Genomic DNA, 24,484 nt, shown 5'->3' with positions numbered 1-24,484 from the left:
AATTTCCCATGAAAATTGAATTTTTTTTTTTTTTTTTAAAGTATGAGATTTTATATTTCTACCAATGTGTTTTCGGGTCAGTTTTAAATAAATTCAAATTTTAAAAATATGTGGTCTCCGAATTCTCATTTGGTTATTTGATTGTCCTTTTATACCTTAACGTTTGGCGCCATCTTGTGGCTCACTTGTCAACAGCGCAGCCGCAGCAACAGAAGTCTAACTTTTGCAATCTGACTATATTACATGTTCAGAACATTTGTGCGGGTCCTACTACAGCTTTGGACTCATATAGTATTCAACACTGACACAGCTTTAAGTCAAACCCCTATTCATTCCTTTCCTGTTAAACTTTTACTTAGTGCCCACCCCGCCCTTCTCTTATTTTGAAAGTGAGTCCACCTCCATAGCAACCTGCAGTGTGTCTGTAATTACAGAGAGGTTTGCGACTGGCTTTTCCTGGCATTTGGAATCCTGAGGGTTGAACAATGTATGGAGTACTCTCAGCAGGTAAGACCGCTACCTTACGTCTCTATTTTTTTTTTCAAATTTTAGTTTTTCCTGATTGCAATTTCATTTTTCTTCTACTTTCAAGATCCCCCCCGTGTTACTGCTGGCAACTTTGTGAGTAAAAGTTTGTTTTTATTTAGGGGATTTGGGATTCTCAAAATGACATTCACAAATCTATAGAATGTCTGTCACTAATTGTGTCTTGTTATTCACAAACAGGAAAACTTTCTGGCCTCCGATTGTGTCTTTGCACAGTACTTCAACGAATTCTTAAGTCTACCGGTAAAGTATATCAATATAGAATTCTAACAATACTACTGTAAATACTACAGAAAAACAAAAGAACTGTCTGCAATGACATCAGTATGTCTGAGCACAAAGCATGAATGCATCTGTCTGTAAAATATGCAACCACCTAGTTCTTATGACCTTATGTTGTGACCCAGTCTTTTCCACAGGCTTTACTATACAACCAGGAGACTGGGCAGTTTGAGATGTTGAGCAAAGCAGCCGAGGTTGTCTCCAACAGAATCAAATCAGTACTGCACCGCAGCAAATCACAGCTCCCTCATGATCCCACAGTGCTGGCCAAAAGCCCTCTTGTAGATAACCGCTACACTGCCAGTGTAAGTTGTGAATACTTGATTTTTTTTACAGAAAGGGTCTGAATATCTTCAGGTAGTCTATTTAAGGACTTTTCTTTGTGACCTTTGCAGTATCTGGACAGAGAGCAGGGAATTCAATGGGTTATAAAAGCAAGATTGCCATTTTTCCTCCAAAGTACCTGCTACTTTGAATACAGGTATATTTCTAAGTATATTGAAATTAACTGAAATAAGGTTTACTATATATAATGTTAAAATGCTTTGAGTGATGTTCTGACCATAAAAATGACCCTGCTAATAACTAGAGGAATTCTATATTGGTGTTTTATTTTTAGTTCAAGGGGTCCTTCTGCCTGCTGAGAATTGTGGCCCTCAGTTTTAATTTGCCAAATCCCTAATGGTTCTTACTAGAAGCCTCGGGCCACATCTATACAAAGATCAGATGACAAAAATCTGTGGAAATATTGATACAGAAACATAAGCTTACTCCGTGTGCTCTTATTCATATGTCAAATACAACATTTTTTAAAATCTCCAGTTGAATGCGCAAACCATTATGAAGTATGACTGACTATCGGCATATGATCTTTCACAGACTAGCGAAGTTGTTGTTTCAGTGGAACCCAAATGCCAATCCCCAGAAAAGGAAATGCAGGATGTATGCACAGGTTAATAGGGAAAATAATAGTGACAAACAGTCTCAAACAGGCCTTCCTTTTCCGGAAAATACTTCAGCCAAACAAGGTACGTATGTGACCATGCTGTGTATCTTGTTATCCTTAATTTAGTTATGATGCAGTGATTCCTCTGTTGTCTTCAGGTTCCGTGAGAATGCACACATTTTCACATCTACCTTCGGTCCAGAAAAGACCTATTGACACTACATGCAGTGAATCATTCAGAAGTTCCTGCTGTTTAAAATCATCTACTTTTACCTCTAACCTGAAATGTGAGAAAACTCATGGACTGAGGGGCCCACATGCAAGAGTGAATCTCTATTTCACAGAACCCTCAGCTGGTTCCAGACAGAAGCAACATCTTCAAGAGTCTAGTCCTCTGAATTATGAGTCCTTCGAACTACAGCTGGAGTATCTTGCTGCCAAAATAGTTAAACAGGTGCTTGAAGATGCATTGACCACGTTAAATGGACAGAGTTGGACGAACAGAAGAAACCTGAAACATTGCTCCTGCACAGACAGACCCTGTGTGTGTAAATTTTGCCAGTATTCAGCTGGTGAAGACAGTCAGACAATGGATGGGAAGGGTCACGAAGGCAAGAGGAGGAATGAACCGGAAAAAAAATCCGAATCGGATAAGATGAATCGGGCATTTGAGAGTGGCTGCATAGAGCACAAAAATGTTATTGATATTTGTTGCCATGGTACCTGTGGACATAGCAATAAGCCGGGCTTGGATGAATTCAAGGACTTTTTGAAAGGATCACCAGGAGACAAGTTATTTAATCTCTGGCTGGATATTGAGAGACTGAAAGCCATACAGCTCAAAGAGCGAAAAAACAAGTGAGTATCTTAGCACTAAAACACACCTTTCATGGTCTTATATTAGTTTTAGAAACAACAATGCTTGTATTATGGATATAACTGATGCCATTTCTGCCACATCTGCTCTCTTTATTCAGCTATTTGGTCCTAATGAGGAGCCAGTACCTGCTGAGCAGCAGCCAGAACAGTTTAAACATGGAGCTGCTCTCCAGATTGGGGCTCACAACTTCCCCCTGCTGGATTGAAGAGAAACTGTGCTCCATCCAGCCCTATCTCATCCAGTCGCTGTTTTGCTACTGGTGCGATGGCTGATTCACATTAGGCGTCCTAATGCCACTGATAACCGTTGTTTTTGTCTCTGTTAGCTGTTACTTCATCCTCATTCGCATTTCATTCTTTAAATGTTGCATTTAATGAAGCTGTTATTGATGAAAACGTGTTTTTACCCCCAACTATGTACTTCAAGCGCTCTCCCTCTCTCTCCCACACACACACGCACACACACACACACACACACACACACACACACACACACACACACACACACACACACACACCTTAGGGGACCAAGGTTCTGGACATCCAATTATGCCCAAACAGATCCAGATGATTCCGCTAACACTGTCTTTTGGAGAGAGGGGTGTGTTCGCCTCCCTTCAGACACACACCGAGGCTTTGTAGCACCTCCACCACCTATTTGCCCTGACAACTGGCAGATTAGACTCCCCCGATCTGCCCACACCCAGGTAGAGTTTAACAATGTGGGTGCATAATTTTAGGGAATACCTGTGAAACTACATATAAGCAATCAGTGTATTTAACGTTGCCTTTTTGCCTTTATCCGTTATTTCCGTATGTTTTGTCTATTTTGGACAAGTTTGTGTTCCTAATACATGTGTTTCATCAGTTCTACTCTAGCAGAGGTAAATTAACATTCAAAAGAAGAGTGGAAAAGATGCTGCAAGCTCTGTGCGTTGAAGCCCGTACTGGCTTATTCTTCACACACTTCTGTGAACAGTCTGGAAACCAGGTACAACAGGAATTGAGTTACAACTAAATTTGCATCCACAATACTGAAAATCCACACACTGCTCAATAACATTTTAATAGGTTTACAGTATTAATGGGCTCTAATATATTCTTGAATTACACTGTGATTCTTGGATCCTGTCGAAGCTGTGGGAGAATGCAATTTACTTTTGGACGGACCTGCTGCATTATCGTGAGCTGTTCTACCAGAAGGGATTGGACCCATACAGAGTGCAGAGACAAGCACAGGTGCCAAGCCATGACAACTATAATTTGGTTTCTTGATAAAGATATTGTAACATTGTTATGAAATAATATATTCTCCCATGTGACAAAATAGCGAATCCTGCACAAGAACATAAAAAGCAGCAGCATGAAGCTGAAGTGTTTCTGTGTAACGTCTAAATTATTTTTAGACTAGTACCTAACAATCATATGAAACTATATGACAGTCAGTTAACAAGAGGCAATTTACTAAAATAAAGGAGGTGTTTTTTAATACACTATCCTGAAACATTTGAAATATATTTGACCTAATGTGTAGGATGTTTGTTAAAAGCAGATTCCAGACAGTGTTTTTTGCTTGCACTATTTTATGTAATATTAAGGATTTTTTTCCTTAAGGTTGATCAGCTACTTTGCGGTCAATACTTTAATCACAATTTCAAAAAAGCCACCCACCTCTATCAGCACTCTCCAAATTAACTGAAAATAAATAGATTACATGGTACATCGCATTTTTCCAGTTTCACTTTTCACTTTATTTCTCGAAACACCCTGACTTTGGAGTCAGACTGCTTCAGCTGTTACCTTAGTGATAGTGAAGGTTTTGCTGTTGCATAACACCCTTGAGAATGACTTCTTTCCTTCCTTAAAAATAGCAACATAACATTCCAGATAATAGATGGCTCATTTGATTTCGTAATTTTCTTCTCAGACTCTCTTGCCAATGACAACTGTGCAACGGCAAACTAATTTCAAGCTAAAAATTATAGGTTCAGTTGTCTGATTCATAAATTCCATTTCAAAGATAAGATGATAAGAAGTAGAGGATTACAATGCTCAGATAAGAAAGTTGTTGCCTGGGAAATCACTGAGAATTATGAAATATTATCAACATTTACATTAACAAAGATAGCTCAACTGACATGATGGGTAACATTTTTTTTCTGTATAAATCTGTTCAAGGACATCTATTGATAGATTGTCAAGCTCTTGATTCACATCCGTCCCATTTCAAACTTTGCAGGCGACACAAACACACACATGCACAAACACAGGTTTACATACCCTTTTGGCCTGTCACTCTATTTCCCCTCTCTACCCCTCATGAAGTGGAGAGATTTAAACAGCCATAAAAACAAGTGAGTCAGACCCCCCCTTGCTCTGCGCCAGTCCAGTCATCCAGAACCACCCTGTCTGGCTGCAGACGGACCAGGAAGGAAAGCATAGCTGTCCAGCTCAGAAAACCTTGCAGTGAAATCTCTTTTCCGTCATTTAACCTTTTGGTTCACTGGTGGAATTATATTAACCCGATCTTTCCACTGTGCTATGGCCAAGAGGGTTAAATATCTGACATTAGTATCTTGAGAGATAGTTAATATAATGCTAGAGAGTGCCAAACAGTGGTAATAATGACACAGGTGATGAGAAAAGTTTTTGACATGAAAAAAATGGTTAATTCCTTTTCTTTCATCTCTAGCTGCTTTACTCCAGGTATATTTCAACCTCTGCCTGGAGAAGCACCGGCGTCAGTGAGGAGATAAGGAGGACGGTATATGACCATCTGATGCCTGCTTTTGAGGAGCTGTTTGATGAGGCTGAGGAGCACACTCTGAACGTCCTTCTTGTGCCTTGGTCGCTCCTGGTCAGCAGGGATGAAGATTCTTTCCACCAGGAAAGTCTAGTTCCCATCACATTTATCCATCTAAAAGTGTCTGAATCCTTTAGTTAATTGACTGATGTCCTCTGCCAATAAACTTTATACCGTCTGCTGTATTTTTAAAATCAACATAATTGTTTTTTCATTCCAGGTCTTAACAACACCTTTAATATGTTGTAAATTTTGAGGTATCTCTTGACATTGTGTCAGAATAGCTGACACTTGTTTTGTCTTATATTTATGACAAGAATTTATTTATTTTAAACTCCTCACTTGTACTTTTTTTGTAAACTTGCCCAAGTGAGTCTCCTTTTTTTAATCCATTTAATTGTCATTTTATGTTTTCATTGCAGTGTGTCTCCTAGTATTACATCATCATATACTGTATATGTGTAAAAGAATCAGAAAAAAAATCCATATTACCTAATATACATATCCATAAACTGATTATCAGCTCTACCCTTTTCTTTCTCTTCCCCTTACCTCCTTTCCATAAGCTAATATTAGAAGGGTAGGTCTTCTTCAAGCTCGGCAATAATACAAACAACATCTGTGACCTTGAACTTGATTCCCTATTAAAAAAAGTTACATTAAAGATAGTTCTGTTTTTAAATCCATCCAGAAGTCAAATCTCATTGCATTCTTAATGCCCTGTGATGATAATGTTGAAATCAACTGCGTTAATCAAGAAGTTATATTACAGATGAAAGATATTGTGATCAGAATGACATATTTTTGATGTTTGTGTGTGGTCAGGTGTGTGTACATGAGGAACAGCGGTGCATAGACAGCCAGGAGTTTAGGGAGCTCCAGAGTTTGTTCAAGGAATCTGAGCGGCAACTGAAGCAGGTCTGTCACAGACTTACCGGACACATTGCTGCTGCTCCGTTCATAGCCAAGACACACACACATACACACCTGTATTTATAAAACATAAAAATAAACATGGACTTAAAAATCCTGTTTCCCAGGTTCCATGTTTTGCTTAGTAACAATGTTGGTTGTCTTCTGTTCCAGGCCTACCTGGCATGAATGTTCCATTTACAATAGTGTGTTACTGCTGTTATATAGAGTAAATGATCCATGTGACTGAGCTTTACAGGGACTTAAGAACCTCTAAAAGGCAGCGTTGGACATGATGTGATGTGGAAAAACTGCTGTTGAAGACTTTTATTCCAGGCCTGTTTTTTTCCTTTTTCTTTTCTTTGTCATTTAACCACCTTTTACCTGCTGTGTTGACTCCGCAGGTGAAGTCATGTAGCTTCGTGCTGTCTCCCTCTGTCAGTGTGTCTACCGCATACTCAAAAGGCTCCCGAACAGCAGACTCTTGGTCCAATGTTCCTCTGCGCTACCAAGGTTACCGCCTGGGCTCCTTACTTCGCCATCGTCATGAGATTGGGCACTTTATGTCCTTCCTTCAAAACCAAAATACCAGGTAAGTTTTTCAACGAATTAAGAGTTACATTAAACTTTGCTCTGTGCAAAGAGACGGGTGATAAATTGTAGGGGGAACCTTAATATGGCAGAGGAGAATTGGCACTATCCGCTGGCTCTGTTGTACGGTGACGCCTATTCTGCTAGTTTGGTTTGATTCCATTTATGCTCTTAGGGGGAAGGGTCACTGCAAATGAGTGGTCTCTTCCAGGATGACACTGCCTCCATGCGAGGGGTCACTCAATGTTTGTACAGGACAAAACTGACGTGAATTACATACTGTGACCTGCACTCACCAGATCCTTCTCTAATTGGGCACCTGTGGAAGATTTTAGGCTATTGTATCAGGCAGAACTCCAGCAACATCATCATCAAAACACCGAATGATGGAATATCCTCTGGAAGAATGGTTTTCATCCCTCCTTTAGAGTTCCAGAGAAATTTAGTCATTCGCCAAGACAAACATAGGCATTTTGTGGTGGACCAACACCTTACTAGCACAGCTTATATTGGTTTTCCTCGCATTTGTCATCCATCTTTGAAATAAATGTAAAATACCTTATGAACGGCAGGCCACAGTATCTGCTCTCAGACATCATATTCGGATTAAACAACAAAACTGAAGGTGACCGGGTTCTTTCTGTGTGGAGTTTTCATGTTCCCGTTCCTGCGGGGTTTTCTCTAGGTTCCCTGGTTTCCTCCTACAGTCCAAAACCATGCCATTGGTTAATTGAAGGCTACGGGCCATGTTGTCCATAGGTGGGAATTAAGGACTGCTATACATCTCTATAATGGGCCCTCTATTGACCGGCTACTGGTCCAGGTTAAACCACTGTTTCCCCCAATAGCAGCTTGGAATGAGTGTATTTAAATTTGCACTAAACTGAAGGCCCTGTGGAATTGCGCAGAAATTGCTTATTACACAATGGCTGCTCACTTTTCTTTTTCAAATGACTAAAGACATAAATTTTGGCAATCGATACACAACTTGTCTCCATTGCTGTAAAATCTGTAAACTAAAAGAATTATAAAAATATCACTATTATTCATATGTCTCTGACACCCAAGTCATTTCTTTTAAAGTAGTTATTTTCCATGAATTCTGGAAAGTGCTCACATCCCTGACATTTTGTTTATATGCTTGCTGGATACAAAGCAGGTCCCCTAAATCATCTAAGGGTCTGCTTTATCAAGGATAGAGTCCTAAGAAATGCCTGGCATCCTGGAATCTTGATAGAGTTTGATTTTACATTATAAGCTTTTCAAATTCAAGCATACTTAAATTCTGTGGAATAAATCATGAAAAAAATGATTGAGAGAAACTTGAATTCTCATTTGATTGTCCTATGAGTTTTACTAGTCATGTATGATCTTTTTGTATTTTTTAGTTTTGATCTTGAAACACTATTAAGGTTAACTTTTGTTTTCCAGAAATGTGATATTGAAGTTACCTGAGTCCTGCGTCTAATCTCTACAGATCACATTTTACTTCATTTTTGCTCAATTTTGTACATTTACCTATTTGGACATAAATATGATGTTCTGAAACAATAAAACAAAAACCTGTTTTCATTGTGAGTAATCTGATACTGGATAAGTAAAATATATTTTCTTTCCTCAGTATCCACCTGGCTTGCTGGCTGGATCTGGAGAAGTACAGGAGGACTCCTCAGAAAGACACAGCCAACAGGCAGGAGAGAGCAGCTCACATTGCGAAGAAATATCTAAGCAGAAAATACTTCTTTGGCCCTGATAGCCCTGCCACAGCAGAACAGCGGAATGATGTATGTCAGTCATTCAGATGAAAAACAAAACCCCAGGATGTTTAATTTCCATGCATTTTACATGGCGTAGTGAAACCCTCATTGGTTAGAGTCTTGAGGAGTTATTGAAAAAGAACGGCACTGAAAGACGGTGTCCGTGATATGACAATCCCAGGAAAGGGTGTGAACTCCTGCTGTAGCTAAGCATCGGATCTGATAAACGGTGGTAGCTGTGGGAGCGCTCTTTTTCTGGCATCCTGCGAACTTCACACTGACAGATCAGACAGTTGGGTGTCACTGGGGACCGGGGGAATGAGGACATAGTTAGCAATAAAATGAGAAGAAGGAGGAGAGCTTGGTTGGGAGCCAGAAGAAAAAGAGGATCAGCTTCAGTAACAATGACATCTCTGATCCGAGATTAACTTTCTGCATGCAAGGGTTATTACAGGAGGGCAAGTTGTGGAAAGAAAAGATGAGGCAAGGGGGGGATTTCCCTAAATGCAGAAACAGTAATACAGTTGCCACAAATACATAGATGTGTTTAGGCAACAGCTTTGGAGGAACACGGATTTTAAAGTTGTTTGTGGTTTTCTTGTATCTAAGATAAAAGATTATAGAAAGTGCACTTGTTGACAAAGATTCAACGCTGGCGGATGAACTTTGTCATCCTCATCTCATAAATACCATCAACTAGATCATTAGACCCTTTGAATGATGATTTCAGTTTCGGCGTGACTCTGTAGTACTGAGCCTGGCTGCTGCTCCGGCATCTCAGCGTTGGTTCTTGTCTGCGTGAGCGATGTAGAGAAAGTGACAGCTTTACTACTTTGGCCCTTCAGTCTCTCAGTCATTCAGTCACAGATTGGCCCCCTTTCATCTGCTGACTCCCAGCCCAAGTCCTCGACTGGTTCTCATTTCTGAGCTCTGTGTGTGAGAGCATTAAGAGATGAGAGAAACTATAAAGGAGATATAAATAAGGAGACATGGCCATATACATGTACGAAGAGAGAGAGAGCAGATGGGAAGATGAGGAGAACAGATGGATTTTGGGAAGGGCGAAGTGCTCAGCAGGAGTCAGAAAGGAGAGACGTTTTGAGTCGGGTTTCCCACTGTGGACGGTTTTCCTTTGAGTTAGCTCTCCTCCTCAAATGTTCCTCATGTGGTTTTGCAGAAATCCACAGACATGTTCACTCATACCTCGGCCGTGTCCGACTGTTTTCCTTGTCTTCTGTCCCTGGGTGTGTAGATATTGCGTCTGGCAGGTGGAATGGCCCGGCTGAAACAAGACTGTCTCTCGAATTCCGTCATTTTGGAGATCCAGGAAATTGTCAGGAGCCACATTGAGGAAACATGGCTGCCTCTGTTTTTGGCCACACCAGAGTTCACGGAACGACAGAAACATAAGCCAAAGGTAGAAATCCTGCTTTCTCCGGTTTACACACCGAAGTACACAAAATAATACTTCAAACAGTCAGCGGCCTCTTATGATCGTTTTCTTTAGTTCACAGTCTGAGTATGGACTGTAAATACTCTTTGTCCTAAATTGTCAGTCACACTCAGAGATCATCCTAAAAGACAAACTACAGGTGTTGTTTCAGGAGTTCCACCGTGACAACTTCTCAAACTGCACATTATTTTGAGCTCCTTTTTTTGTGTTTTATGTGTTCACATGATAAAGTGTGAATAAAAGAGCATGAGCCTTTTACGGACAAAGTAAATGGAGGAGCCAGTCACTATTTCAGATGATCTAAAACTGATCTGACTGTGGTTCAAGTCAATTAAAAATATATGGTGCCAATTCATAACAGAAGTGATATCATGGAAGTTAACATAAACAGCAGGATTTTCCCGAACGACATTATTTACCAAAGCCTGACCTTTCACCATGGTGATAGTCTCAAACAATAATAATAATGTGAAAAACAAGTGTGAGTTATTTCTAACCATAAACCGAAGCAAAAATTTCAAGTCCACTCCTAGTGATTCTTATCCAGTTCTAGATTTTGAAGTGTCAGAAGTTTATCAGGGAGAAATAGGCTCTCTTTTTCTATTTTCCGTCGGTGCCGCAGCAGTCCTGATCAGATGGGGTGTCCTTTAACACTAGTGTAATATAAAACATAAATTGCATCATGTTTGAGTTGAATGGCATCAGGGTCAAAGAGACATGATATTTGTCATTCTGCAATTGATAGGATGAATATTTTGCCTGGGAAGATTCCCATTTTGGTATGGAATACAAAGAAGTACACAAAGTTACTGTCATAGGGACTAAGTTATAAAAAAAAAGCCACAGAATGTATGTTTCATGCCTATAGTTCCCAAAGACATCGTTTCGCATTTTCCAACACAGTTTTGTTATTTCTTCATCTGGATTCGTTGTAGTTTGGATTCTAAACACCATGTAAAGAAATTCAGAGCAGGCAAATATTCAAAGTCAGGATAGTATTCACAGATCTGCTCAGGATCTGCAGTGTCGCCATCAAGTAGTTTTCTCAGGTTGCCTCCTGGAGTGGTAACACAAACCACAGATTCCACCAGCTATGCTTCATTATGTTATCAGGTTTACGATGTTTGGTCAAAGATCCTCTCATTAAGTAATGAGAGGCCAAAGCAGTTTAGCGTTACACACTGAAGATGATGAGCAGTAGGAAGGTTAAAAGGTGAGGAACAGGGCAGACAGAGGACATTGGAGAGGTAAAAAAAAATCTCTAAGATGAAATGAAAATAAGAACAACTTTACTCACCCGAAGGAAATTACTGTGGGAGGAAACAGTGAAAAAGAATACTGAGGATAGGGGAAAAGTTAAAGAAAAATAGGATATGGATCTCAGGTTTCCTCCAGTGTCCTTAGCACAGGTCTGAAGCTACTACTTTACTCAGTTTGTGATGTGTTTCTTTCTGTATGTGTCTTAGCTCCAGACAGCAGACAGGCTCTCGCAGCTCACCTACCAGCGACGCAGGAAGAGGCGAGAAGGCTGGAAGGTAAGAAGCATTCATGTAAGTAAGTTGGATATTTTAAACGGAGAAAAACGTGGCGTTTGCTGGCCTGAAAACACGTGTGACTTTGTTCATGACTTGGCTGCCAGAGCCAGCTTTGTCAAACACCATTTTGGTCTTGTGGTTAGTCTTCCCAAATGGGATCCAGGATAAATAAGATTAAAGCATCAGCCAAACTAACCTTCCTTCAACAGTCCTCGGAGCATTTTAATGCAGCTCTTTTCTCATCTGAGCAACACTATAAAACAGGAAGGTTTCATATTATATGCAGGATGATCACGGGATGGAGTTTTCACATGACTCTGACTCTGTTTAATAATCATTATCCTACTTTTGGCGAGGATCAGATTTTCTAAGGAGGATCAGCAATTGTGAGCCAAGACTTTTCTGGAGCATAAAGAACTGCATCTTCTCCCTGTTTAAAACAAATTCTGGTGTCATTTTTACAATCTTTGGTGTTTTGTGCTTTCACATTTTTTAAACGTCTTTAAATATCCACCTTCCTTCTTGTAGGGAGAAGGCTTGTGGATGAATTCCTCCAAAGAGATTTTACTGTTTCGACGGATTCTCCTCAACCCAGTCACTTGCATGCAGTTCCAGCACTTTGTTTCTCTGAAAGGGGACTACCTGGAGAATGACCTCCTCTTTTGGCTGGAGGTGCAGAGGTACAAGGTACAAGTAACGCATTTCAAACAGCCATAATGCCTATCAATTACATCCAGTGGATCAGAATGTTTGATATTTTAAACATGAGCTACTTTTTCTCTCAGCTTCCTAGAGATTGCCGCATGACAATGGCAAAAAATGCTGAATTTATTCATGCACAACTTTACAAATAGCATAAGCACTGCAATAAAAGTATCCATTTAGTTATTCAAGTAATATCAGAGCCTATAAACATTTATTTGCAAAAGAACTATCACCTGGTGGTGTGAGATTCAGGGATGACTTTCTACAAGCAGTTATGTGCAAAGCAGAGTTTGTTCCTGGTCTTGAAGGGAGCTCCCAGTATTAACTTTGGAATCCCTCTGAATTGTCAACAGGTATCTGTCTACAGATGTTAAGCCCTTTAGCCTGTGTGTCTCGCCTGAGTTGTGTGGACTAAATTAGCCTTTGCCTCTTGCAGTGTTCCAGCTGCTAGCGCTTGTCAAATAATCCCATATTTGTTTGTTTAAGCTGCCATGGTTATGTCCTCGGTAGCTTATTCTGTTGCTTAGATTCCAGACCCATTTTCATGAAGGAAAATACTACGATAGCAGGAAACTGTGACTTACATCTTCGGTGGGGTATCAAATTGCACGCCTTTCTTTGATAAGAGCCTCATCCATCAAATCTTTGCTGTCTTCAGCCTGCACTGCCAGTTCACTGAGTTTAGCAATTTGGATGTGATTTTGTGATTTTGTGAGTCTAGTCGAAGGGGAAGTTACTGCCGCCATCTCTGGGAAAATCAAGCCTCTTCTGGTCTGTTTGCATCTTCCAAGCTGAGGCCAAATGTAAAAATGGAGATGAGGTTTTGGCAGTTTGGAACCTGTCAGCTGTGGCTAGCAGTCGTTGCTGTTACCTTCCGGTCTTTTCACTTGATGATTTCTAAAAGAACTTTCTCCTCCCATTGTCACCTGTCAGCCTCAAGCAGTGGGCCGGGACCCGCAATCAAATTTCAATGCAGTGAGGTCTTTCTTTTTCCACCTAAGATCATGCGCGTTGTGTTGACAAGTGCTCAGACACAGCTTGCAGAACGGAGGTTAACTTGCTGTTGATGACATTTTGTTGAGTTTTTTTCAGCGTCTGGTGCTTTTGCATCTAATTCTCCTTTTCGTGGTGGTTTTCTCCCACTGCCTCTTGGACCTTCAACAACACAAGGCCCCCTGCAGTTGGTGCTCTCCTTGCTCCACCCCTCCGTGGTGTGTTTCCCAGCCCCAAGCCCCCCCCCCCCCCGTCAGCACATTCAAAACCAACTGATATCATCAATGTTTCTGCTTCCTGACAGACTCATCCTCTGGCAGTAGCAGTGTACTTGTCTCTCACTTCCGTGTCTTTCAAGTTTTCTGTCGCCTGTGAAACTAAGTTCAGCTGGGAGGTCTCACTCTACAGACTGACTTCTGGGAAGCACAGCATCTTAAAACTTCCCAAACAACTTGTTGATTGTTTTGATGCAGCTTTTTGACTGCCTTCTGGTGTCTTTGACCTTGTTTAACACTTATGTTGTCTTGCGGGTCAAAAGTGACCCACTACCATGTTTATCTGTAGGAAAAACACCTTAATCTATTTTTTTCCAACTTGAAATTTTATGACTTTTCCAAAAGAGACCCCATAATCAGAAAAAGTGATACTTCTTTTTTGTTTATATTTCCATGTGGGCTGTACACCGATAAGGTACAAAGATTGTCTTATGGGTCATTTTTGACCCGTAGGGGGAGGACAAGGGGAGTAAACACAATGTTAAGATCGCACGAGGGTTAATTAATAAAAACAAGAAAAGTGACAAATCAAAACAAGATGCTTTTTAGATCTTAATTTAGTTCATTGTTTTGCTACTCATTGGCTGCATTGTTTTAAAAGAGCCGGTACAATTACACGCAGTGAGAATTCATTTTGTTATCCTGTGTAAGACATTGGAGCATATATTCTGTTTTTATAATGCATGCATCTTTTATCATATTCTTATTTTTGTTGACCTTAATTTCTCTTCTGCCTCCACTGCAGGACCTTTGTCATTCTCACAGTGATGATGCCACAATACAGAAGAAAATCTCCACCATCATTGGCTGCTTCATCAACTCATCCATGCCACCGGCCCTGCAGATAGACATTCCACCCGAACAAGCACAGCACATCCTGGAGAAACGCCACCAGTTGGGCCCTTACATATTTAGAGAGGCACAGGTAGTGTGTGTGGGGTGTTTTCATCAGTTTATTGTTTTCTTCATTGTTTTATTTCCGTGTGCATGTTTGTAAGATTTTTTTTTTTTCCTGTATGAATGCAGATGTCTGTGTTCAGTGAATTACTAAAGTTTTGGCCAGAGTTTCAAGAGCTGAGGTGCAGCGTAGAAGAAGAGCGTCTGCTTCCGCTTCTGGAGGAGAAACGAATTAAACACAAAGCCCGAGTTCGGAGGCAGAGGCGAAAGGAGGAGGAGGAGGAAGAGAGGCGAGCCCAGGTGAATAAACAGTCGATATTTCTATTTGAAATGAAGTAAAAAACTTTGATAATCTTTGATAAATCATCCTCTTTCATACAGGAAGCAACTGAAAGGTGCGATTCCACATTCGAAGAGGAGGAGGCTGTGAATAATGACAAGGCAGAGAAAAAGGAAGAGGAAGGGAGAAAATGTGAGAAGAGGGCGCAGACCAGGGACCTGCTTTGTTCCACACAGCCAGTAAGAATCTCCATGACATTCTCGTTGAAGAAACACAATGGTGTGTGTTGACTATGTGTTTGTGTTCACTGGAGGACAAACGACCGTGTTAAGAACATGTTGAGAAGGAATAAGACCCAGTGTGTGAACACAGGTGCAATAAATAAATAGTTCATATTGGGGTCTGCATCACTGTCGACATTCATGTCCACTGGAGTGGCCCTAGTAACAAGCAGGGCAAGACTCCAGTTCATTTCTCTCGGGAACACCTGGAAGTCGACAGCAGCCACCCTCAGCTCAAACCGCAGGAACTATCGGTACAAGCTAACCCAACATTTTCATAGGGTTTGATTTGATTTCTGGAAATGTTTCCTCAGTTGTCATGGTCCTATTCCAAGTACATGGCAGCTCTGAAGAGAGAGGAGGTGCTATTGAGGAGACAAATTCAGAAGGAAGCCTCCTTTTCCACAGCCTCAGGTATGTGTGTGTACACACACACACACATCCATCCATCCATCCATCCATGGTCTCCCAGGTCTCAGTAACGCTCTCTCAAACCTTTGGACTGGTTCCCAGTATTGGCCAGACTAGATGTAATTTCAGCAGTATGGTTTCCTGCTTTAGTCATTTAGACCAAAGTTCAAGCTTCACTCCAACATTCTGATGTTACCTGGCTGCCGGAGCCGAAGGTTTGTCCAGACGCTCGCCGTCAAATGTCTGTCATTCTGCGGGACTCCAATCAAAAACATTCACCTCACACATGCACACTGCCCCGGTCGAGGACTAATCACTACAACCGACACGAATAACTGAACAGGACGGTCTGATACTAACATGGAACTGTGAAATAAACGGGGCTAAAGGTGGATACATCAATTTCAAATTTACTCTTGAGGAGAAATAAATACACACCTGGAGAGAATGGCATCGATCACAACACCTGACAGGAGTGAGCTGTAGTCTGCTCGCATCGGTTAGGACAGGAATTGATTTATCATTTCTCGCCTGAAATCGTGTTCCTCTACATGGTCCAGCTGTTTGATTCCCGTATTGAAACACGCCGAAGGAAGTCACCCCTTACTGAGATTTTGGTGTGAACTCAATTGTTATATCATCCGAGTCAAAGAAAACATTATAAAAAAAAAAAAAGGCTGCGAATGATTCTACCCCCGCCGACCCCAAGTTGATGTCATTCTTCCCTGTGGCAAAAGCATGACTGTCAAAAAAAAAAAAAAAAAAACACTCAATGGAAAAGAGGAGTAGTTCAAATGGATCACCTGTTCTGGCGGGGAAGTGTTTCTATGGACTCTCTACTAGCCATTAATAATCCTAGTTGTTTTGCCTTTGCCAGTGTGTTATGTGCAAGTAAGGCCTTCATCCTTCTTTCTGCCCTGCAGACTCCACAGACTGCAGCATGAGGTCAGGCAGCCGACACAGTTACCATCAGGCCTCCTGAGCCGACTGTAACAGACAGTGAAGACGTAAACACCGCGGGGCGAGAGGAACCCGGGACGTGTAGCGAAAGCGAACCGAGGGGGGGGACACTGGAGCGCAAAGGCGTTACGGACATCTCGATGATGGGATGGCAGCAAGCTGCCGGATTTCCACATGATGTAAGATTATTTTCTTAAACCATGTGTGACAAAGTTGTAATAACTCTATTTTTTTTTTTTTTTTTTACTGCTCCTCTGTGCGTCTCACTGAATAATACCTGGCCACAGTAGAGCTGTACACAATTCATCATGTTTCATATCTGCTGAGAGTACTGGTCTCACTCCAGTGAAGACGAATGGATCACATTGTACGACTAATCACATGCTTTTATACAATGAATGTATAACACTTATGTAATTTGTATTTTTTATTAAAATGGTTCTCTTAATATATTATCCATTTAAAGGCATTGGACAAAATTACACTGACACTGAGCTCAGTGCGACAACAATATAAAGAAAGGCAACAACAAGTTGAGGGTTTGGCATCAGTGGAAGGTTACGATGAAGCGTGAAACTAATATTACATCATGAGAAACATTTTGGCTGACAGCTTCTAGATCCCCAAACGTGTATGGTTAGCGATTCGCATTAGCATGACTGGAGTCACGAGGTGGGGAACGTAAACACAGAGAGCCTAAGGGTCAGAGAAATAATCAGCCTGCCGTGGCAGAGTTGAGAGAATATCAAACTGAACCCGATTGCTCTTATTTTTTTGTTTTTTAGTCCACCTCTGTTGCATCAGCAGAAAAAATAGAACTTTTTCCTCTACATGAATCATTTAAGAATAACAAATTAGGCCTCATGCAAGGATCAAACTGTACATGTAAGATTTAGGAGTGCGAGCAGCATTCAACACTTTTCTGAAATTTCGGATTTTCTCTTGGTTACAAATGGAATCAACAAATACGCGTCTTCTTTTCCAACACAATAAAATTCAGTTTTTGACTGACAGATTGTGTCCTAATCACTCCTTTGAAGACATTCAGGGTTTGAATGTTTAAACAATGCACTGGAATTCATAATCATGGTGATATTTAAAAAATATACTCTGACAGCTGAGACACGATATTATCCTTCATTTAAAATTTATAAGCGGCAGAAACTACAAAATGACAACGCTGATTTATCTACCGAGGCAGTTCATTATGACGGTTTGTGTTGTGATTCAGTTACTATGGGTGGACTTGCAAGTTTAGTGATTTGCTGGTGCTGCTACTCACTGAAATGAACGGCATTTCCAAACTCTTTCTGGCAGTCAGTGTTAACGGGGTTCTCCATGTCCCTCTTTCTGCAGCCATCAATTGCTTTACTTTGGAAAAACTTTTCTTGGCATTCCGTTTCAAGTCAAAGTGTAGCGGGGAAAGTCCTTTGTTTTCATGAATGGATGTGCACTACAAGCGCCCGGGACACCTGACACTTTATGGGATCGCAAGGAGAACCCTTGTGCTAAAGGAATTTCCAGGAATGCTGGATCAGGATAAGTTCATCGCGGTTCCACAGGAAAATTTAAGGTCATTAGTGTTTGTTGGCAAGTAAGATACGTTTAAGACAACTTGCATGAGGCGCCTCGATTTTCCCTTAGTGAGTGTGTTTTGCATAAATGTTTCTGGCCAGTGTTGAGAGACAACTGTTTATATACATCAGTGGAATCCAATGTGTAAGGCTTTATCCTTTACCATGATGAACTTGCTGAGAAACACCTTGGCGAACGCGGGATCTACCAGGTAGCGGTAGGACTTGGTGACGGAGGGCGGCGGCTCTGCCAGTGTCACCACTGGCTGCAGCTGGAGCGAAGAGGGGGAGGGGGAAACAAACTGCGAGGCTCGCATCACGTAATCCACGAGTCGCTGGTACTGCTGCTCCGACAGACGTTCACGAGTGCCATCGACCTGAGGAGGACAGACGTGATTACAACGCTGCTGCGGTATTTTGTAAAAGACGCTGAACACTGAGGTCTAGCACGGCGGCACTGGAGCGTCAACTAGTAATGGACATGTCCGTGGTCCCTCCACGAGCATGAAATGACATTACATTTGGCAGATGCTTTTATCCAAAGCGACTTACAATAGAGGACATAGGGACTGCAAATAACACTTGCAAATACAGGTGTATTGTATAACAAATGTCATCTTTGAAATCTGCACAAAAAAAAAAAGTAAACAGGCCAGCACATACACACCTCTCCATGTACTACTGGACCACCTGTGCGTCGAGGATGTACACAGACTGAGGCTCAAAACTAACTCTGGTTAACATCAGCGCGTGACTTTCACAATATACACTCCAAAATCTGTTTATGTGTTGAATCAGGATAAGCCCAAATTAGGCACCGCATCTTATCTTCATTGTGATACGACCTCAGCTCCTCGGCATCTCACCTCTGTGTCACTGGCTACCGTCTGCTGCTGTAAGGTGAGGGTGAGCTGCCCTGGCTGTCCAGGCACCTGCTGGCACTCCACCTACACCAGACGCACAATTGAAATAAACAACTGACAAAGTGAAAGGAGACGCTTTACGCTGCCTTTTTCTTTTCTTCATTTGACACCCCGACAGTCACCTCAGTGATGGGGAAGGCCTGCTGCTGGGTGTCCTCGCTGAGGCTGACGACAAATAGCACTTCGGAGGTGAGGAGGAGACAGCCGGCATGCTCCTGTCCTGAACCGCTCACGATGGTCACCTCCAGGGCCATGTGGAGCTCTGGGCGCCCCAGAGACTGGAGCATTTTCCTGTTTAGGAAGGAGAACAAAGCAGGGGTGATTTTGTTATCACAAACTTATAACATACTAAAACGGGTCGGTTGGTTTAAAGGGAATGCACAGGAAACTCCAAAGATCTTGCAATTTTATAATTCAGCAACGCACACAGACGGGTGTTGACTCATGCACATTGCCTCATCTCAGTGTGTGGATTATGCGAGTATATACATATTTCCTATAAACACGGGACCACACAGAGTGCCCAACTAACCTCAACACACAAACAAGTGACCATATGGACTTGCATACATCCTGTAATTTTAAATTTCTGCATGTTCTCTGTGTGGTTCCTATTACACACATGGTCGATGGGGAAATACGTGAGCAGGAACCAGAGTGTTCAGTCATGTTTCCCTGACAGTGTTTACTTTGGAAGGCAGGTGTTCAAATTGCGCAGCAGATGTTGAAGCAGCAGCAGCGGGGACACTTTGGTTCTGTTCAGTGTAACTCTGCTCAAACAGCCTGACCCCTCAAGTTTCTGGGCTACCTGTAGTAGTAAAAATAATTGATGGATGCCTGATGGAAACCAGTTTCACTATAATGCAAAAAGAATAAAGCCACAAGGGAGCATTATCTCAGCGCGCATGTATTTTTATTCCTTTCTTCATCTCTCACTGTCATTAGTGCAACATGCTGCCTCTGGTGATGAAAGTGAAGTGTAATGTCCTCAACAATTACTGAATTTAAAATCTTGGCCATGTTTCTCTTTGCAGTTAAAAGTAAATATTTCATAACTATGGAAACTAAATCGATTACCGACTCGTCATTATCAAATTCCATGACAGCTTTTTCTACAGCTTCACCATTAACGTGACGCACTGCTTCAGAAATATTTTAATGATACAGAACCCGCCGATAACCAGTACACTTGGTGCAACATGCCATATTTGTGAATTCAGTCTTTCCAGAGCACGATGGGGAGAAGGTGTTCCACCTCACTCTGATGGCACAGAGAAACATCTCTGGATAGACTCATAGTTAAACAACAAGAACAATTTCTAGCTAGAGGCTTTGGCTGAGTGCTTATAAAAACCTTTTAACTGGGTTGATGAGAACAAGGGAGGGCAGGCTGGCTACCATGTGTGGAATCAAGGTCAAACATCTTTCCAGTTTTTTTCTTTGTCAGAGGAGGGTAGGGGCTGGGATAGTGAAACCTCTAAGGTTTCTTTTTTTTTTTTTTTTTTTAATGATGAGAAGTAAAGTGGGACAGAACGAACGGCAGATCCTGGAGAGCATCCAGAAAAACAACAAAGACAAGAACACATGTCCCCCTTCTCAGGCAAAGATTGAGGAAAGTGAAGAGGGAGCTGGAACAGTGACAGCGTTTGGGGGTCATACCAGACATATTTAAGGTGGCTGTTGGAGGCTTGAGATGATTTCTCCTCCAAAGGCAGGTAGAGCTGTTTGGGAAGCTGCCACAGTCCTGCACCGTGAAGGATCCCTGACAACAGAGACACAAGGGGAGAGTTCGGCAAAGATCAACCACCGGCTTATGTTGCATCTTTTGTATTGGACAGATTAGTGAATTACATCTGTGCATTTAAGGATAACAAAAAAAAGGCATTGATCACTTGTGCATTACTGTACTTAAAACATCACCATTCTCTCTTTGGATACTTCACGGACATGGTGGTTTCCAAAACACGATTGTATGGGTCTTCATGCACATGTTCGAGTGACTTCATAATCTGCACTTACTTTTGTGTGTGTGTGTGTGTGTGTGTGGTCAGTTTCTCTCCATCCAGTTTTGCTGTCAGCAGAGCAACAGCGTGCCAGTGAAGTCATCAAGTAAAATAGAGCCATAAAGAACATAGTAAGCTCCATTAATGATGTCACTGCAGTGGCAACTCTGCTCGGCCCGAGTGGGCGCCCTAAAGTCACCGTATGCGAGTGTGTGTGTGCGTTGAGGATTGAGATGCAAGATTCTGACATCCATACATTTGACATCAATGCTGCATAAAGTTTTTTTTTTTTTTTTTAAATTTGTCCCCGGTCTGCGTTTCTATAGGTGTGTACTGCATCTGCTTTATGCACGGCCGTGTCTTTTGCACATACGGTCAGGTAAATCGGAGCCAGGCCTCACGGAGCCATCAAGCTGCCAACAAGCTCATCATCGGGAACAATTTGGGGGTTCAATAACTGCCTCCAGGACACTTTGACAGGGTCTCTGCGGGGGCCGGGGATTGAACAAATACCCTCCTGATTACCAGACGGCCACTATCTTGCTGCCAATAAAAAGCAAAGAGCCAAAAAGCCTGGATGGTGATGGTACTTGCGTGTATGTGATTAGGTATGTGAGTGTGTCAGGGGCTCCAGCCTGCGGCCATGGGAAGAGAGGGTAGAAGACAGACATTTGAATTGCCTGTTTAAATACTATCGTAGGGGCTTTGTGTAAACCTCTCCAGTTAATCTGCAAATCTGTGTGAAGTTATTAGTATCATTTGCGCGTGACTAAAACTGGTTGGACCTCTTTGGTGCTGAGATGCCATGAGAGGACATGTTTTTAATCAGTGACTCAGAATGGTTTGTCTCTGTTAGTGTTGAATTTGAACTATGTTTTGTTTGTGAATCACAGGGAAAGACTTGCAGTGATGATGTTTGAAAAACAGGAATAATCTGGATTTAATGACCATCACAAAAGAAACACAGAACCGAAGCTCCCAAAAGAGCCACATACACAGAGACACGACAAATGTATTCATTATGTAATTTTCAAATAAGACCATTGTCTGTGAGCTCACCGTATCCAGTTTGGGATACCAGTTCGGCTGCTCCGCCGATGGGCTTAGTGAAAACCCCCACAATGCCTTTCCCGACGCCAGAAATGACTCCTTTGGCTTTGCTGCCAGCTGTGCTCTGCGTCTCCCAGTTCTTTTGGAAATTCTGCATGGGCTGATCGACAATACCTGCTATTGCTCCTGCAAAGACAAGAAAGAGCCTTTCATCAAACTGATGCACTCCTAATAAATAGCAAATAGCTAATAACAAGTGCGTTCAGAGGCCACGTTCAATTTCCCAGAAGAAAGCTTTCAAATCATCTTCTCTTCCAGTAATATTTGGAGAATGGGATTTTAAGTGCCATAAATCTGAATCGAAAACATTCAGAGATGTTTCTGATCTTTGGAAAATAACTATTTGTCTAATATAATAACCACTGATTCTGCACATGAAGCATCTGTGATCACCGGGGCATCTGAGGAAAACTAACCCGCTGTCGCCTGGAGATGCTCCTCTTTGGTTTCAATGAACGTATGATTTACGTGCCTTTGAGAATGATTTAAGTCAGACATGACGTCCACTACCTGCGGGGTGTTTACTGATCTCAGCTGTGCTGTCTTTTAACTCCATATGTCTCTTTGAAATAATTTCTAAAACCATGCATCTACTTTATGAAGATACATTTTGATATAAACCATGTACGAGCTCACACACAGTATGACATAGTTGTTCTATGAATATTACTGTCAGCCTCTAGATTTGAAAGATTTCGTGAATAATCGTCAAATCTCATACTGGGTGGGCCGACACAATGACCGGTGTTCATAGCCACTTGCATCAGAAGCATTTTAACCACAAGGTGCACTGATCCATATAAGTTCATGTAAGTGTATTTTTAAGCAAATAAAAAGCAACAATGAAGTGACTCAGTAAAATCGCTGCATTTTACAAATGTGTTCTTTTGAACAGTCCATCAGAACTCAGTCTATCGATAGAGACCTGTTCTTCCAAGCAGGTCTTGCAGTGCAAAGCTACCAAGTAATAATACAAACAAAGGAAGCAAACAATAATTTGATTCAAACTGTTTGTACCAATTAGGCATAAATTTTATGCGTGCGCTGGTGAATTACCCTCACATACCCAACAAACTGATGCCGAGTCGAGACAGTCCCTGCCTGAGTCCGTCCCCGAGACTCTCGGGGAGCTGTCGCCTCCACTCCTCCTGCCGAGTGTAGTGTTCCTCGTCCAGGGAGAGACGGTCCATGTTTCGGGCCAAACTTGTTGCCAAGTTTGTAATGGACGTCAGGGTACCTGAAGACAAATGGGGAGTGTTTAATACCGGATCGTAATTTCACTATTAGTTTCTTCCTTTCACACGCACAAACACACATTGTGAATATCCGCGTTACCCTTTGAGATGTGCTTAACAAATGAGGTGGTCCCTCTGGAAACTCCACTGACGAAGGCTCCGGGCCCCCGGGTCAGACCCTCGTACGGCAGGCGGAAGAAGTCGGACACACCATTACCGATGCTGCGCACCAGGCTGGCGGGGCTGCCGAGGATCTCCAAAGACCCCACCACCCATCCTGACACACGGGGATACGTTGTCAAAAGTTCAACTTTCCACTGGTAGTCAGATAATTACAGACTCTTGTGAGCCAACCTACACACTCCTGCATGAAATCATACACGGACCACAGTGAGATTTACTACATCCTACTATCTCACCTCTCTCATTCAGCCGTGGGGTCCTCTTCAGATGACATGGCTCATTGATATTTATGCACTGACAAATGCATCGCAAAAAATCTACTTGCCCTTTCTCAAGACACCAGTCCCCGCATTGATGTTTTACTCAATCAGTTTGCACTTGAGTGATGGACTTTAATGGTAGAAAATCAGCTCCAGTGGGACCAAGTGGTCATTATGGCTTCAGATGGTCTCCCAGTTGTGGTTTAGTAAAGCATTAAGTCCTGACAGGAGCTGATGTTTACAGAACTGTGTCTAAGACACACACACACACACACACACACACACACACACACACACACACACACACACACACACACACACACACATGCACACATGCAGGCACGCACACAACACACAAAAACAAGTATATACAGATAATGTATGCATTTTAACATCCACATGTCAGTGTATGTGTGTGTGTGTGTGTGTAGGAGTGTATAAATGTACCACTGTACATCCTGAAGTTAATCAGTTCCAGAATGCGATGCTTGCCCAAACTAATGATGACTGAGGAAGAGGAGAATGTGGCGAGGTGACGTGTTGAAATACGAGCAGAAATGAGGGCTCTAATGAAAGACAGTGGGAAGGAAGCGTCCAGCCAGAACAGTGATTTCTGATGTGGAAATGACTGGGTTAAGTCGGACCATGTGTGGAGGCTTTAGTCAACGGAACCGAGATATGCTGCTTTTA

At 41.9% G+C, this 24,484-nt stretch overlaps 2 protein-coding genes across 4 annotated transcripts in view; one reads left to right on the top strand and one right to left on the bottom strand.

Moving 5' to 3' along the window:
* Nucleotides 1-448: 448 nt before the first annotated feature.
* Nucleotides 449-16,592, top strand: rgs22 (regulator of G protein signaling 22). The gene is made up of 23 exons (XM_086154802.1): nt 449-507; nt 593-621; nt 727-789; nt 954-1,133; nt 1,224-1,309; nt 1,708-1,856; nt 1,933-2,632; nt 2,752-2,913; nt 3,177-3,360; nt 3,522-3,644; nt 3,791-3,892; nt 5,346-5,549; nt 6,282-6,374; nt 6,773-6,960; nt 8,581-8,743; nt 9,969-10,133; nt 11,636-11,704; nt 12,233-12,391; nt 14,423-14,602; nt 14,704-14,874; nt 14,956-15,093; nt 15,450-15,549; nt 16,470-16,592. Exons 1-23 carry the CDS (start codon nt 486-488, stop codon nt 16,526-16,528), a joined length of 3,489 nt encoding a protein of 1,162 aa, XP_086010928.1. The 5' UTR covers nt 449-485; the 3' UTR covers nt 16,529-16,592.
* Nucleotides 16,023-24,484, bottom strand: part of vps13b (vacuolar protein sorting 13 homolog B) — a 288,855-nt gene continuing 280,393 nt past the window's right edge. For all 3 annotated transcript variants that reach the window (XM_086154801.1, XM_086154799.1, XM_086154800.1), the window contains exons 62-68: nt 23,452-23,628; nt 23,183-23,353; nt 22,066-22,242; nt 20,663-20,765; nt 19,126-19,294; nt 18,947-19,027; nt 16,023-18,457 (exon numbers count right to left, since the gene is read on the bottom strand). In XM_086154801.1, the coding sequence (XP_086010927.1) occupies nt 18,209-18,457; nt 18,947-19,027; nt 19,126-19,294; nt 20,663-20,765; nt 22,066-22,242; nt 23,183-23,353; nt 23,452-23,628 (1,127 nt within the window). In that variant the 3' untranslated portion in view covers nt 16,023-18,208. The remainder of the gene's footprint in view (nt 18,458-18,946; nt 19,028-19,125; nt 19,295-20,662; nt 20,766-22,065; nt 22,243-23,182; nt 23,354-23,451; nt 23,629-24,484) is intronic.

Source organism: Fistularia commersonii, chromosome 11, assembly GCF_037954325.1.
Source record: "Fistularia commersonii isolate RoL2024-O1a breed Wild chromosome 11, RoL_Fcom_v1.0, whole genome shotgun sequence".
NCBI lineage: Eukaryota > Metazoa > Chordata > Actinopteri > Syngnathiformes > Fistulariidae > Fistularia > Fistularia commersonii.
This window is presented reverse-complemented; position numbering and strand designations above follow the sequence as displayed.

Coding starts and splice junctions, on each gene's coding strand:
- rgs22 (XM_086154802.1), top strand. CDS start 486: ATGTATGGAGTACTCTCAGCAG. Junction 1,310..1,707: donor ACCTGCTACTTTGAATACAG/GTATATTTCTAA, acceptor GATCTTTCACAG/ACTAGCGAAGTTGTTGTTTC. Junction 3,645..3,790: donor GTGAACAGTCTGGAAACCAG/GTACAACAGGAA, acceptor ATCCTGTCGAAG/CTGTGGGAGAATGCAATTTA.